The following is a 16,101-nucleotide window of genomic DNA, read 5'->3' as shown; positions in this document are numbered from 1 at the left end:
GACACACCCGATTTCCTCCATCTTGTCCCCTCTGAACCCCTAATCTAGAAACCTAAAATTTTACTCTTGCACCCGTTTCACACTTAATTATTACTCTTATCAAACACTCAAAGCTTGTAATTCATCCTGTAAGATTGAAAACTCCTCTCCATGGACAGAGATCACAGACAGTGTCTCTCGGGGCTCTGTCCAGGGGGGCTCCTGACCCCTGCCAGGGTCCCAGGATTCCCACAGGTGTTTTTTAATATCCCAACTCAAACCGTTCTGCGATTCTATAATAATAATAATAATAATAATAATAATAATAATAATAATAATAATAATAATAATAATAATAATAACAACAACAACTCCATCATCAATCTCTGATGGTCAGCAACTACGCCGTGCAGGGCTCCAGAGGTCACGAATGGAGTTTTTGGGAAGGTCAGCGGTTTGCACTCCCGCATGCTCCACCTCCCCGCACCCAGCGCGGCGGCCGAGGCGAGAGGAGGAAGAAGAAGATGAAGAAGGAGCGAGGCGACCACGGGCGTGGATCCGCGGGCGGGCGGGGAGGAAGGCGGGCAGGAGGGAGGGATGAAGGAGGGATGAAGGAGGGATGGAGGAGGGCTGGAGGCGGGCGGTGGGCGGGCGCGGGGCGGTGGCAGCCGGGGAGGCAGCCGGGCGCCCCGCGGACCATTCGCGACCGGCGGCGGCGGCGGCGGTGGCGGCACCGGCGCGGGGCTCGGCGCGGTGCCCCCGCGGGCAGGGCTGGCAGCGGCGGCCGCCCCCTCCCCGGCGATGAAGGCGAGCCCCGTGGCGAGTGCCCCGGCGGCGGCGGGGGGACCCGCGGGGGCGCCCGATGCGCGCTGGCGGGAGAAGGGCGAAGCGGAGGCGGAGCGGCAGCGCACCCGGGAGCGGCTGGAGGCCACGCTGGCCGGGCTGGGCGAGCTGGAGTACCTGCGGCAGAGGCAGGAGCTGCTGGTCAAGAGCCTCCTGCTGCGGCGGCCGGCGGGAGCGGGAGCCGGGGCGCAGGGCGGCCGCGGGGAGCAGCCCGGAGAGGGGCCGCGCAGCCTGGAGGAGAAGTTCCTGGAGGAGAACATCCTCCTCCTGCGGAGGCAGCTGGTGAGCGGGGGCGGGGGGCGCCGCGGGATGCCGGTGGTGAACGCCGCGGGATGCGGGCGAGGAGTGCCGGGGATGCGAACGGGGAGCGCTGGGGGATGCCGGTGGTGAACGCCGCGGGATGCGGACGGGGAGCGCCGGGGATGCGCGCCCGCTCGGTGCCCCCGTATCGGTGTGACCCGCGGGTTCTGCCCCCGGAAAGGCGAGAACGGAGCCGGGAACCCCCGCAGGCGGCACCCCCGGGCCGCTGTCACCCCGCACGGCGCGCAGGTGAGGCGGCGGGCCGGTGACAGCTCGGAGGTCGGACGGGTCGTGCCGGTGTTGTGCCGGTGGCCGCACAGTTCCCGTCGGGTCCCGGAGCCAGGCCGGCGGTCCCGCTTCCATTCATGGCAAGAGAGGCGCCGCCGTTGCCATGAATGGAAGTTGGGAGCCGGTTCCCGGGTCCGGCCCCGAGAGGAGGCAGCGGGCGCTCGGGCACCGCCGGGATCGGGCCCGTGAAGAAGGGATGCTTTTGTTGGAGGACGCGCTTTGGAGCTGGTGTGGGAAGAGATGGAGGGCGGCATGAAGCGGCAGATCATTTTTCAATGAAAATAGCGTACAGCTGTGCCTGGCGCTCTTTGTGCGCGGCTCAGCATTTGCTTTCACCCAGGGAGAAGTTGGATTGCGTGATTTATTTCCCTGATTTTTTTTTTTTCTTTTCCCCACCCCCCGTTTTTCCTCCTTTCTTTCTTCTTTTTTTTTTTTTTTTTTTTTTCTTATTACCCTTTTGGTTTAGTCAGGTTAGGGTTATTTCCCTTTTAAGAAGATAAAAAGAAATTATGTTTTCTGCTGAAAAGGGGCTGGCTGGCAGCCGAGAGACGTAGTGAAGGACCACGGAATCATTACTCAAAAAAAAAAAAAAAAAAAAAAAAGTCGGAGATTTGTGGTAGCGCTTTAATTTGTGCACTTGACATTGCAGATTGGAACCAGATGCGGAGCTGACTGGGGGAGGGGGCGCTGGTGGCAGTAGGTGGCGCAGCGAAGTCATCCCTTGAACCCATCACCTCCTCCAGCCTGGCTGCCAGCCAGCCCTGGCTCCCGCAGGAATGGGGGAGAAGCCTTGGGATCACCCCTTTGCTTCTCCAAAGGATGGCCTTAAACGCCAGCACATCTTCAGCCACTGCTTGCCAATGCTTTTAGCATTTGCTCTCCCTTTGCTCAAGGCCAGGCTGGACAGGTTTCTGTGCAACCTGGTCTAGTGGAAGCTGTCCCTGCTCATGGCGAGGAGGTTTGAACGTGGTGATCTCTAGGGTTCCTTCCAACCCAAACCCTTATATGATTCTATGACTGGTCCACTCCCTGGAAAAGATTATCCTGGATTTAATGGGCTCAGAACTAGTCCAGCTATGAGCATCAAACTCATTGAATGTATCAGAGCACCCCTGGGTGCTAATCAAGTGATGCACTCAAAGAAGCAAAAGCAGATGAACCTTCCTCCTGCCTCCTCCCCTTTCCCCAAAGCCAGAGCAATTAAAGGGTATGTAGCTGAACAGATGATGGATAAGCAACATTATAATGCATAGGGGGAAACTGATTGTGTTGACCGTGGGTTAATGAGTGCCTTCCAAAATAATTTCTTATTGCTTATTTTATGCCATCAAATTACCTTCATAAATAGCCTTAAAATTTGTCTCGCAGCAATTTCATACAATTATAATGGGAGAAGAGGAAGAATTACTCTTCCTTCCTGCTGCACTGCAAAACTAATAAAAGGGCTGTGCTCCCAGCCCTGGGAATCTTGCTCTCTGGATGGTGGACTCGAAGCTCATAATGTGCAGCAGAACAAGGCGGTTCCCACACCACAGGCACTTGTTGGCAGAGCTGTTTGGTGCCATTGTGTGAGCAGATGTGATCTCTGAGTAACACCAGTGTGGTGGGGAACGTGCCCTGCTGGGCTGGCACGGCCATCCTTGCCCGTTCCACGTGCACAGGTCTGCTGGGGCCGTATCACACAACCCAGCTTTGTTCTTCCAGCTGTGGCCAGCACAGCCCCTTGGTCTTCCTGAGCTGTGGAACATGCTCCTCATGCAGAACTGGCTGGAGCAGGCTGGGATGAAGTGCCTGGATGATTTTTCACTGAAGTATTTATCCAGAGCATCCATCTAAAATGTCAGGGCTTTGTTCGGTTTTTATATAAAAGAATATCGACGAGGTGTTTCACAAGGCTCAGACAGAGAAGTCTGTTGGTCCTTGGGACTCCTTCACGTCTGCCCCACTGAAGGAGCTGATGTTCTTTGTCCTCTTCTTTTGCAGAACTGCTTGAGGAGGAGGGATGCTGGGTTATTAAATCAGTTGCAAGAGCTGGATAAGCAAATAAGTGATCTCCGCCTGGACGTGGAAAAAACGACAGATGAACACCTGGAGACAGACAGTCGTCCAAGTTCAGGTAAGGGAAGTGCTCAGCAAAATGCAGCCTCCCTTGGGACCTGGAATTAAACTGGCTGTAGATTTTAGTGCTGGAGTTTTCAGTACTGCAGCAGTAAATGTCTACATCTTGTTCACACTCTGATAATTAATTCCTACTAACAGAGTTCACTGACCACTGGAAAGCTGCTGTTTGCTTCTTTCAGAGGAGCATTTCAAGCTTAATTAGATTTTTAGTGTTTGGGGCATTTGTTTTTTCAAGGCCACCCTCACATTAGTTTGAAAAATTCTAATTGTCCTGTATATTAGGGAGGAGGCTGAAGGAAAAACGGTGAAAAGAAGCATCACCATCAGGAAGAAGGTATTAAAAGTGGTCATACAGCCAGAAAGGAGCATGGAATCAAACAATTCAATCCTCCAAATACTGAATTTCATCTCATGCTAACTGTGTTAAAGCCAGTAAGTGGTATTTAACCATGGGAAGCCTTTCCTAGAGGCCCCTAGACTTGTTCTGAACACACTAAAATGTGGAGAATCCTCCAAGTAACAATTGTTAAAGGCATTGCTGATTTCTAGTCTGACTCTGACTCGTTCCAGCACTGATATTTTTATATCCTTTTCTCCCCTAAAGAAAGGTCTTTTCTACCTCTTGGAGGTGCTATACAGTGTAATTCCTGGCTTTTATTTGATGAGCTAAACAGGTCAAATTCTTGAAGTCATTCATTTTAAGGCATTTTTCCAAGCTCCTAAATAGCTTGGTGGCCTCTTTCCAATTTTTAGCTTTGTTTTAAGCACGTTGGATTCAAGCACTGGGCTCACCATTCTAGTGTTTCTTACCAGAGCCATGTAGACTGCTGAAGTCATTTCCCTGCTGCTATTCATTAGCCTCTTTGTACATCCAACAATCTCATTACCTTTTTTTTTTTTTTTGCCATATCATTAAGCTTGATTGAGCTGCTTTTCCATGCTGACTAAGCCCTTTCTAGGATTATTGTTTTCCAGGATGCATTCCCATTCTGTAGGCATGCTCTGCATTCCTTATTCCTAAACAAACAATTTAAATTTTGGTTGTGGTGTGTCATATTAACTTGAGTGGTCCCAGTTTACCAGGAAATTTAATTTGATGTGTCTGCACATTATTTGCCATTTTTCTTCTTTTTTATATGTTTATCTCCAGAACTTTGAGGGAAGTAATGGATAGCATTGTGCTCAACACCTTTGTAGTTAAGTAATAGTTGGAGAGTCTTTCTTGGAAGTATAACACTCTATTAAATGAGTGAGCTGCCAAACACAGCCTAGATCCTTGTTGCTAAAATCTGAAAATCCCTGTAAAGGTTAGAACCCCAGCCCTTGTAAAGTTAAAAAAAAAAATCTATATGCTAAGATAAGTTCTGGTATTTTAAGTGCTTTACTTTTAAACAAAGTAAATTCATGGCAATAAGGATATTACTAAATTGTTGGCTGTTTTTGGGGTGACTGAATGAAATCCCATAACTACTTGTGCTGGAGTAAGCCAACTCAAACACTTGACTGCCTTTCTAGGGACACAAATAGTAACTTTGTGTAGACATAACTAATATAAATCCAAACTCTTATTTTTATAGGGTTTTATGAGCTGAGTGATGGAGCTTCTGGATCGCTTTCCAATTCATCTAACTCTGTCTTCAGTGAGTGTTTATCCAGTTGCCATTCTAGCACTTGCTTTTGCAGCCCTTTGGAGGCAACACTGAATATCTCAGATGGACGCCCTAAATCTGCAGGTATAGTAAAAGCAGGTCGAGTACACCCTACTCCAGGAGGTGGCTTTGGCTTTGGAAATACTGCCTCAGGAGTACCTGGGTTGGATTAACCCTTCTTCCTTTCATGTGCCATATTATGCTCTGAAAAGATCCCAGTGCCTCTCACATACATGGGTCACAAGGCAGGGCTGTTTGCCCTCCACTGCTCCAGCTTTGCACATGAATATGTCACTCTAAACACATAAAAATGGCATGTGAAGATCTGACAGCTGCTCTACCCAGCAGAGGGCAGTGGTACCTGTACACAGAAACACATCCATCAGCTGATTTCTCTTGCTTTAGAAAAGCATTTTTAGTGAATAGCAATAATTAATGATAGCTCTTAGCCATGTCAGAATTAAAGTCACAGAGTAAGGAGCTGGCTACAGGTTTTAGGGGTCAGGGTACATAAGTTTAAACAGTAATTTTGTCAATTCTGATGGTCCTTGACTCCCAGGTGAGCATGGTGAGGTGTGTTATGTATTTATGTTCAGATAGACATCATGAACAGGCCAGGTACATTTTGTCTCTTTGGCAGAGAGCTGTGAACTTTCCTTGGACACCAGTCTGAAGATGCAAGCCTTGATTTGTGGGATGGTTCAATAGGCAAGCCCCCTCTGTTCTCCAGAAGAGACTCTTCAATAGGGCTGTTGGGATCCAGTGTTACTGACTGCAGACATTTTCTAAAGGTTTAGCTCATTCTGGGCTGAGGAGGATGATTCCAACCACAGTATTTCCACTTTGCATTCTGCTCTTTAAGGTTAACTTAAAGTGATTTGTTGTGAATCAAGGACAGAATAATTCATGCTCTTCTGTTTCTGAACTGGGAAAATGTAGCCTGGAATACATTCATTCTGAGATGCTGACAAGTCCTCTAAGTTTTCCTGTGAGCAGTTTGAGGTAATTTAAGGCTCCTTGTTGTAAGGTATATGTGATCTTCATGGGCCATACATTACAAAAAAAAAAAAACCAAAAAAAACATACCAAAACAAAACAAAAAACCCACAAAACACACAAGGAATTCCAGCTGATTGCATTGCTGTTTTTTCTGTATCCACCACAGAAACCTAAAGCTCTCATTATTCATACAGTCTCACTTTTGGGGATGAAATTTCACAAACTGACAAATTTCAAAAATATCTTTTTGTCAACATAGAGTTTAGGAAATGTAGGAAAACTGAGAGATCACCTGGAGGAAGTTTATGGTTTTAACTTCCCTGTTCTTCCTCTCCTGCTCACACAGGAACATAATCTCTATCAGCAAATTTCATCAATGCCCATGAGACCTCTTTGAAATAAGCCTTAGATAAGTGATGAGCACTGAGCATTCCAATTGGAGTACCCTGGCTGAAGTTTCCAGCCCAAGGGCAGAAAACAGGACTGGCAGAGGATCATTTAGATTGTACCCCTACCCAAGAAGACAAGAGCAACTTAAGCTTAAAAAATAATAATAATCTTAGGTGTTTGGGTGGAAGACCTGCTCTTAAGGTTGCTTACCTCTCCAGTAAGCTCCTTAGCCATTAAATCTGACTCATGCATCGTGAAATGCACTGGATTTCTCTGGCAGAACACTCTTTGCAGAGCCAAGGCTAGGATGTCAGCTGGATTGACCTGCACTCCTTGTACTTGTGTAAAAACATGAGCCTATTTCCCATTCTTTAACCCCTTATCATTCAAAAGGAGCATCTGTTATTACTATTAGCATTGCTATAAATATTATTATAATAATCATAGTAACAATAATAAAAACAACAATAAAATGAAGTCTGGATTTTTTTTCCTGACCCGAGACATGCTTGAAAAAGTCCGGAAGTGAAATTTGTCAATAAGCTACAAGGATTAATTGTTCTCTTGTCTGTATTTTTTATGTTTCTCTTTGGATTTAAAATTCATATGTGCTGAGGCCTGCAGAGAGTTTCACAGGTGACTGTGTAACAAATAAAGAGACCCTTGCAGACTTCTGGGTGGCTTGAAAGGAAGATAGGAAGATCTTAACAACCTGGGCACAGGTTTGAAACCAATGTACACATTCTCATTAGGACTGTGATTTTTATTGTTTTAACCATATGCTCCTACTGGGGTAAATCCCACATAGATGCAGTGACAGGGAGGCCCACAGAAGGATAATGCTGCTTTTTGTGTTGCTTGAACAGCACCCCTGGCTGCAGAATTGCTGCTGCTGTAGTTAGAGCTTTGCATCGCGTGCCTAGATGGACCGGCGTCCTTGGCAGCACATTAAAAACGTAGCACAGCTGTCCCTGGCAGGCTCTCTAAACTCTCCTAAAATGCCTTTCAGATCTCATAGGCTGGATGGACTATAATAAGGAAGGCCAGCATGAGGACCAGACCGCAGGCTCTGTCTGTCGCTCTTTATCCACACCGCACTCAAATTCCCTCGATGTCGTTGCAGATGTACATCCCAAGTACCAGTGCGATCTGGTGTCTAAAAACGGGAACGACATCTACCGCTACCCCAGCCCGCTCCACGCTGTGGCTGTGCAGAGCCCCATGTTCCTTCTCCCCGTGACTGAGAACCCCCAGCGAGAAGAGGAGAGGCTGGCTTGCGATATGAGCGACGTTTGCACGCCATCCGAAATGGACTCGGGACAATCCACCAACGCCTTCCCCCCGCAGAGCTCCTGGCCGGCTCCGTGCCCTTCCACCAGCAAGAGGATAGACAGCTACATCTTAAGCCTGGTTCAGAAAAAGACTCACGCAGTAAGGACTAACAAACCCCGGACGAGTCTCAACGCCGATGCCACCAAAGGGATCTTGAGGCATGGGAGCATGTGCGTCCGGCAGCCGGCAGCAATGGTGGCCCACGGCAATGTGGTGAACCTGAAGAGCTCCAAGCCGGTGGGTTTGCCTCCCGGTGGGGCCCCTGCTCCGGACCACACGGTTCCCTCCCCGCTAAAGCAGAGGCCGAGGGAGCCGGCTGGGGAGCAGCTGGAGAGTAGGAAGGCTCCTTTGCCGGCAGCTTTCCCACCCAGCACAACAACAGAACTCCAGAGCAAGCAGCTGCCCCGGGGCGTCAAACCGGCACCGCCGGAGCTCGGCCGCAACACCACGGCCACGGCCGGGGATGCCCCCAAGGAGAACGGCCAGCTCTTTGCTGCACTTCCCAAAGAGACCCCAGGGAAGGCGGTGGTGCTGCAGCCAGAGAACAGGGTCAGCCAGCCTCCCAAAAAGATCCTGTTGAAGAGCAGCTTGCAGGCAGCTCGCTCCTCGTCACCGGCTGTCGAGGAGAGACCTGCGCTGGATTTCAAAAGTGAGGGCTCTTCCTCGCAGAGCCTGGATGATGGGCTGCTGGTGAACGCCCAGTACATCCCGGCCCAGCAGCAAAACATGAAGCTTCACAAAGGCACCCGGAATGTCAAGATTTTGAAAAGCTCTGCGTTGAAACACAGGTCCCACCTTGCCAACGGGGTGGAAAACAGCTCGCAGACCTTGAGGGAGAAAGCCAAACTGGTCGGCAAGAAGTGCCGCTTTCCTGAGGAGTTGGATACAAATAAGAAACTGAAAAAGCCCTCGTCGCGGGGGAAGAGAGGCAGCGGCCTGCCGCTGGAGCCGAGCCTCCCGGGCCGGCAGGGCCTGCACCGATCCGCCCTCCGCTCCCACGGGCACGGCCGGGAGGTTGTGGTGGCCAAGCCCAAACACAAGCGGGCCGACTACCGCCGCTGGAAGTCCTCGGCGGAGATCTCCTACGAGGAGGCCCTGCGGAGGGCGAGGAGGAACCGGCGGGAGGGCGTGGGGGTCTACTCACAGGTGCCCCTGCCCTACGTCAGCCCCTACGCCTACGTGGCCAGCGACTCGGAGTACTCGGCCGAGTGCGAGTCCTTGTTCCACTCCACCGTGGTGGACACGAGCGAGGATGAGCAGAGCAACTACACCACGAACTGCTTTGGAGACAGCGAGTCAAGCCTGAGCGAGGTGGAGTTTGTAGGGGAGAGCACGACCACCAGCGACTCTGATGAGAGCGGGGGCCTGATTTGGTCCCAGTTTGTCCAGACGCTCCCCATCCAAACGGTCACGGCGCCGGAGCTGCATGAAAATGCGGCCAAGGCCTTTGTCAAAATCAAAGCCTCCCATAACCTCAAGAAGAAGATCCTCCGCTTTCGGTCAGGCTCCCTGAAGCTCATGACGACCGTCTAGTGAGGTGACTTGGTGGAATGTATCTGCTTCTGCTTTGGGAAGCAAGGTGCTTTTTTTTGTACATATTTCCACAGATTTTTTTTTTTTTTTTCAATACAAATATTTAAAACTTAAGGTAAATTATGTCACTTGTCTTCAGAACTTGGGTGGATACTAGTGCCTTTTATGTGGAAATAAAAGACCATTACACTTGTTTAAAAAAACCCAATAACACAACACTGCCATTTCAGTGGTGAACAGCCTCCAGCGCGTGGTGTCAGAAGGCTTTGAGAAAAGGCTAAAATGTTTCTGGGAATGGATCTTCCTTGCCTAGTTTGTCCACTTTTGGGTCTTATACAGGATATCAACACCTTAAGGTCATAAGTTTGTAGGGAATAAAGGGGAGGGAGTGAGGGTGGTTCTTTATGGTTTTGCCTGTCCCTTTCTGCTGCTGCTGTTGCCACATCTTGAACTTTTTCCTTCTGATACTCTGGTCTGTTTTTTTTTTTTTTTCTTTTCTTGTTGATTCTCTTCTTGAAACTCACTCCTGTCCTCCCCCAGCCTTCCCCACCAGGAAAGGGCTCCTGTTCAATCTGTGTCCGAGGTTAAGTCACCTTCCCTGGAGTGCACTCTGCTCCGATCTCCTGGGAGTCCCACTGTGGTTGGTGGTGGTGTCCAGAGTAAACTGCAGCTGGAGCAGCTGACCAAGGCTTAGTAACTTCATTATATTGTGTAAAACTGCTTTTGAAAAAGAAAAAAAATCCATATGCATGTCACGTGCATGAGTATCAGTAGTTTTAATATTCCTGTTGATGTCCAATTTACTGTACATCATCAATGGCTGTTTTTATATATATATATATATATATATATCATTGTGTAAATTAATATAACACATCTTACGCTGTAATAAACAGTCTGTTTTAATACTTTTTAAAGTTTGTTACATTGGTGCAGACCCAGTCAGTGCTTTTATATTGGTGTTGTCACCACTTAGATGTCTCCTGATGTGACCTGATAACGTTCCTTGCAGGAAAAAAGGGGGCAAGTTTAAAATGCTGCTGTGAATGTGACTTGTGCTTTGAGGGAATTGGCTTGTTACAGCTTCTCTTTTTCTTCTCATAGCTTGCATTTTTCCAAGGGCAAGGTGGGATTTAGGGGCTCAGAGGCATCTTGAGGCATCAGGTTGTTGCTGATGGGCAGCTCATGTTTCAGAGCAGATGGAAGCAGAACATTAATCCTGCTCTCTGTCTGGGTGCTTGCAGACTTTGGTTAGTACAACACGGGGGCAGATGGTTGGTTTCTGATACCAAATCGATCTGTGGGACACAACAGGTGTCCCCATGGAGTGTCCAGTAAGTGAATCCCCAAGAGCTGTGTGCTCTGGGAGCTGGGCTGGGTGGAGGAGAATGTAGGCTGCCTGTCCATGGTGCCCTCTGTAGCTTTGGCTGTTGGCTCTGTTGCAGCCCTAGCAGGGTCATGGAAGGTGACAACTGGGTCACCCACTGGTCTCTGTCTCAGGTTTTCCCATGGGACTGGAGGGGAGTCTGGCAGCAAAAGAAAAAGCCATCCTCTCCATGGGCAGTACTGCTTCCATTCACAACAAAAGCTTTGCAGCTGCCTGGTGGGAAGCTTGGAAGTTTTGGGCAGGTTGAGCTGGTTGCTGCAGGTTCATATTCTGCTTTGGCATCCACAAAGCAATGGACAAACAACTGGAGTGGGTGCTGTGGCTGGTGTGGATTTCAGGGATATGTGTGCAGCCTGTCCATTCCATAGCGAGGTCTGAGCAGAGCTTTCCTTTGTGGTTCCTCTGTGTCCTTCCTGCTGTCACCCACCTGAAAGGCAGAGCAGGTTTTTTTTTTTCCCCAGGTTTCCTTGCATCACAAATGTGGGAAGGAAGACTAAACATCTCAGGAAGCAGCATCTGAGACAGTGGGAACACTTTTCCTAAGAGGCACATTTTATTCTTTAATCTGCAGCATAGGAAATCCCTATTTATAATGTCGCATATTATTATTTTCCTATTTGTGGTTTGTTTGTTTGTTTGTTTGTTTTATAAAGAGTGGAAAATCAGTTTCTGTAAGGGTTTTGCAGTACATCACCAGGCTGTGGATTCAGTGACCCAGAAAGTCCTTCCACTTCCCTCTCCCATGAAACAGCAAAAGCTGTAACTCCCCTTATCTGCTCAAAACTCTCCTATTACTTTATACATGGAAAGGCAGCCACACATATATATATATGTGTATGTATTAAAAAAATTGTATATTGGTTTAGAATTATTAATCCAGAAATTGCTGGACAAAAGGCTGCCACTACAGAGAGGGGAGAGAAGTAATGTTTGTTGTTAAATATGGCATTACTGAAGCTAAGCAACAGCTTAAAGCCATCCCATTAATAAATGATGGGTGTTATATCAAACAAAGGGAATGTCTTGTGGAAGCTAGTAGTTTCTTTCCTAGAAGATCTCTTAATCATGCCACAAAATCTCTCTTTGAGCGAGAAAAACGTGCAAATCCCTGTAAATCTCCTCAAAGGTGTGGAAGAGCAGCAGAGAGGATCCTCAGCCATGCACTCTCTCTCTGGCTGTAAAGGAGCTGCTGGTGGAAGGACAAACCAACGCCCAGTGGCATTGGGATGATGAGTTTTTAATTGCAATGCTATAGCAGATTGCCTTGTGCCTCATGAGGAAGGCTGGCTTTCAAAAGTGAGCTGCTGAATGGTTTCTTTTCAGATAATTGACTAAAAAAAGAAAATAAAATAACCGCCTAAATATCGCTAAGACTGGTTCAGCTGCAGCCACTGTATTCTGCAGCTCTCTTGTTGAATAGCTTAATACCAGACTTGGAAATGGGCTGATGGTATCTCCCTCTTAATTGCATCTGAGTCTTTTCAGTTTGGGGAAGGAATTTTCCTTTTCTTACATGATTTAGGTAAGCATTCAGAATCCTTTATCCAGGCCTAGCTTTTTCTATCAACACCCAACCCCCTCATTTTTAAATTTTTTTTCCCTTTTTTTTTTAATAACAGATCTTAACAGTGCTGGAAAAGTACTTGATATGGTCCCAATACACAACACACATTCTCATCTCTGGTTCTGATTTAGGAAACACATCTGAGTTAGTAAGTTTTTGCAACGTTAGGTTGAAAAACATCTGCTTGTCTTGGAGACCAGTTGAATATCTGGCACTTCTTTAAGCTACCTGGCTTTCCAGCTTCACAGCTTGCCAGTATATTTTTCATGATGTTCACTTTTTAATTATCCCCAGTGTTTATGGTTGTTTTTGGAAGTCTGAAGCAGGAACATTTCATTGCACTGGGAGCTGTTTCAAGGTGGGGGTAGGTGGTAGAGGGATTGGGATTAGGTATCCCTATGCTCCTTATGTGCAGGAAAGTACGGGAGCATAAAGGAACACGAGCAGAGCCCTTTGAGCTGGATTCCTTGTGGTTCAGATAATGCAATGTTTCTGCACACCTCTGGAATGCCATCACTCCCACTGAGGGAATCAGCACCACACACAGGGGATGTGTCCCTGGGCTGTCTGCCTTCCAGCAGACTTTCTGGGTCTATCCTCTGCTCCCCCACCCCAGCCACCATCTGTGGGTCAGCAAATAAAGAATCGAGCTGTGTCTGGTGTGTGCGGGGTCAGGGAGAGGCTCTGGCCTGGTGCCCAGACATCCCAACTGCGTGGGGCCCCTGCTGTGGACCTCCTGCTTGCCGTGAGAAATCCAATGTGCCTGTGGAGCAAGGGCTCAGACAGCTGGCTCTGAGGGAAAGGAGGAGTGGAGAGTCCCATAGAGTGGTCTCATCCTGGTGCATCTGCATTTCCAGAAGAGGTGGGGACAGGAGGTGTTTTCAGCCTAACACCTCGCTCAGTAAGACTGGACTAAATGGAGTCCTCCCAGGGACTCTGCCTCATTTCTTCCAGAAATCTTCCAGATCCGACCAAGTCCTGTAGGAACTAGGGACAAGAGATGAGCTTCCATTCCTCAGGACTGGGTTTGGCTTCCACAGCACAGCCCCTGCTTGCAGAGAGCCTGTAGGTCCCAGCCCTCTGCAGCTTTCCCGGTCCTGGGGCTTCAGCAGGAATCTGTCCATCCCTTACAAGTGTTCTGCTTTTCTCATGGCTTGGGGTTCATGCTGGATAAGCACCGAAAACAGATTCCCCACAACAGTCCTGTGCCTTCAGTAATCCCAAATCTGTTTGTTGGCTCAGGCACTCCTCAGGTAGCAGCCAACCCTGAGGGACCTGCACCCCTTCCTGTCACAAAGGCAGCAAAGGCTTTGATGAGCAGTGGTGGCCACTTGGCAGGTGACTCACCACACTGGGCATGGCTTTCCCCAGCCTTGTGGTTCTTCTTACAAGAGGAACAAGGACATTTTTGAGGAAGCAGAAACAGCTAAATACATTTTTAATAGCTAACTTCAAAGCATGTCCCTCTGGAGTAGCCAACAAAAATAAATATGACTGAGCTGCTAATACAAAAACCTGAACATTTCTCAGTTTAACATTACAGGTGGAGAACAGTGCTGAGAAACAATTGATACTGGAGCATATCCAGAGAAGGGCAATGGAATGGATGAAAAGACTGGACTAGAGCAAAAGTCTTGAGAGAAGTGGCTGAGGGGGCTGGGAGCCTCAACCTGGAGAAAAGGAGGTTTAGGAGAGACCTTATCACCCTCTACAACTCCCTGAAAGCAGGGTGGAGCCAGGTGGGGTTGCTCTCTTCTCCCAATTAACATGCAATAGGATGTGAGAAAATGGCCTCAAGTTGCACCAGGAGAGGTTTGGTTTGGATATTAGGAGAAAATTCTTCACTGAAAGGATGTTCAGGCATTGGAATAAGCATCCCAGGGAAGTGATGGAGTGACCATCCCTGGAAGTGTTAAAAAAAAAAAGTGGCACTTGGGGACTTGATTTAGTGGTGAACAAGGTGATGCTTGAGTTAAAAGTTGGACTTGATCTTAGAGGTCTTTTCCAACCTTAACTATTCTATGATTCTATGAGTTGCTTTGGGGTTTGAAAATTCTCACAGTTCTGGAATGAGGGAAGATACATAAAAACCAGAGGGATCTATTTAAAAGGGATACTACAAAGTGCTTTTTTACACAGCAGGGAATTTGTTTCTGCTGGAAATAGATGGATGTAACATCAGCAAGTTCAGAGGGAAAGAGAAGGTAGGGATGGATGTGCTCTACCAATGATTGTGGATGCTAGGAAGAGTGTGAGGTGACTGGACTGCAAACAGTGGCCAGGCTTGTGTGCTCCTCCTCAAGACTGTCTTTTCCTGGAGCTGCTGAAACACAATTAGCTGGGGGAGATGGACCATCCTGCTGGCCCAGCAGACCATTTCCTGTGCTCCTCTGATCTTGAAGTAACTAATGAGAGTTGTCTTTGCAATTGAATTTTCCTCACTCTAATATTTATTAGTCTTTTGCCCTCCCAACTTCTGCTGAAGGTGAATTTTGCATTGCTTTGCCAAGAAGGTAATTTCCATGCTTGGCTGATGGTGACATGCATTTATCCAGACTAAGGACACATGGTTCTGGTCACTCTTGTCCTCTGGCACAATAAATCCATCCACTCTTTCAGGCAGGCACTCTAAATCCTCTGTTATGGTGAACATCAACCTCTGTACCACAAATATGGTTATGGACACAATCCATGCGTGTTCCTCGTGACTTCAGTCCATAAATGAATCTACCTTGGGAGTCACTGTTGGGCAGCAGTTTTGCACCCTGCAGTTGCTTATAAACTACAGGAAAAGCTGCTGACCTACAAACCAAATGAACCATCCTAGAACCTGAGTGCCTCCACTGCTCTTTGCCTTGGGAATTTGCTGTCCTTGGAGAGTTTTTCTCTTCATCTGACTGTGTCTCCACTTGTGCCTTGGTTTGGAGCAACAGAGCAGTCTGGAAGTGTGTCTTATGGTCATCTGCACTTGACCAGTGCTGGCTGGGGCAGCAGAGCAGTTTTGGAGCACACTGGTAGAACACTGACCCAGGGGCAGGGCAGATGTGCTTCCCCCTGAGCAGGGAACTGGGGATATGACCCAGTGATGGGTGCCTGGAATAGCTTCCAGGCAAAAAATGGGCAAGCTTAGTCCAAATGACATTGGGGACCAGTCTAAGTCTAGGCTGAAGGAAACACTTGAACTTTGTACATTGTTCTCCTGGGGACCTCAGTTTGGACCTGCTCCTTTCATTCCTTTCATGCTGTGTGACTTGTTGATGTAAACAGCCTCTCTCTCAGTTAACGGCCTTTGTTTCCATGCTGTATTCCTTTAAGATCAATAAAGTGTATTAACATTAACAACTTGATTTCACTGAGCCAAGCTCTGAAAATCTGGATTTTGTTTGTTTTAAAGGAGTTGTAAGTCCTGGGAACTAAGATTTCCTTGACAATAAAGAAAATCCATATGACTTGGACTCTGACCTCATGATGGGGTTCATGCCATCAGGCTTTGGAAGTAAATTGTTTTATACCCCCTTTAAAGGGTCAAGTCTTCTGTGGTCAAGGGGCAGGAAGCTGGAAAATTTGCAACCTGTTGAAAAATGTGTTCCCTGTGTCTCCTTATGAGTTTCATGCCCTCAGAAACGAGATTTTCACAAAGAGGGGAGGTATGAGGTACAGGTAGGAGAAGGACCTAATCAATCTTAATCTCTGAAGTGCTCATGCAATAAGTGTTT

General features: G+C 47.9%; 1 protein-coding gene across 5 annotated transcripts; it reads left to right on the top strand.

Annotated features, from left to right (window-relative positions):
- The first annotated feature begins 646 nt into the window (after positions 1–646).
- DACT1 (dishevelled binding antagonist of beta catenin 1) lies at positions 647–15,840 on the top strand. Of its 5 annotated transcripts, XM_030275191.4 has the most exons (5): positions 648–1,104; positions 3,394–3,526; positions 5,109–5,264; positions 7,579–9,480; positions 9,975–15,840. In XM_030275191.4, exons 1-4 carry the CDS (start codon positions 781–783, stop codon positions 9,432–9,434), a joined length of 2,469 nt encoding a protein of 822 aa, XP_030131051.4. In that variant the 5' UTR covers positions 648–780; the 3' UTR covers positions 9,435–9,480; positions 9,975–15,840. The 5 variants fall into 5 exon arrangements, with proteins under 5 accessions (XP_030131054.4, XP_030131052.4, XP_030131051.4 ...); XM_030275194.4 differs by having other exon boundaries at positions 647–1,104; positions 5,109–5,171; positions 7,693–15,840; XM_030275192.4 differs by having other exon boundaries at positions 647–1,104; positions 5,109–5,171; positions 7,579–15,840.
- Positions 15,841–16,101: the final 261 nt, after the last annotated feature.

This window comes from Taeniopygia guttata, chromosome 5 (genome assembly GCF_048771995.1).
Source record: "Taeniopygia guttata chromosome 5, bTaeGut7.mat, whole genome shotgun sequence".
Lineage (NCBI taxonomy): Eukaryota > Metazoa > Chordata > Aves > Passeriformes > Estrildidae > Taeniopygia > Taeniopygia guttata.
Note: the sequence above shows the minus strand (reverse complement) of the source record. Positions and strands in the feature narration are given on the sequence as shown.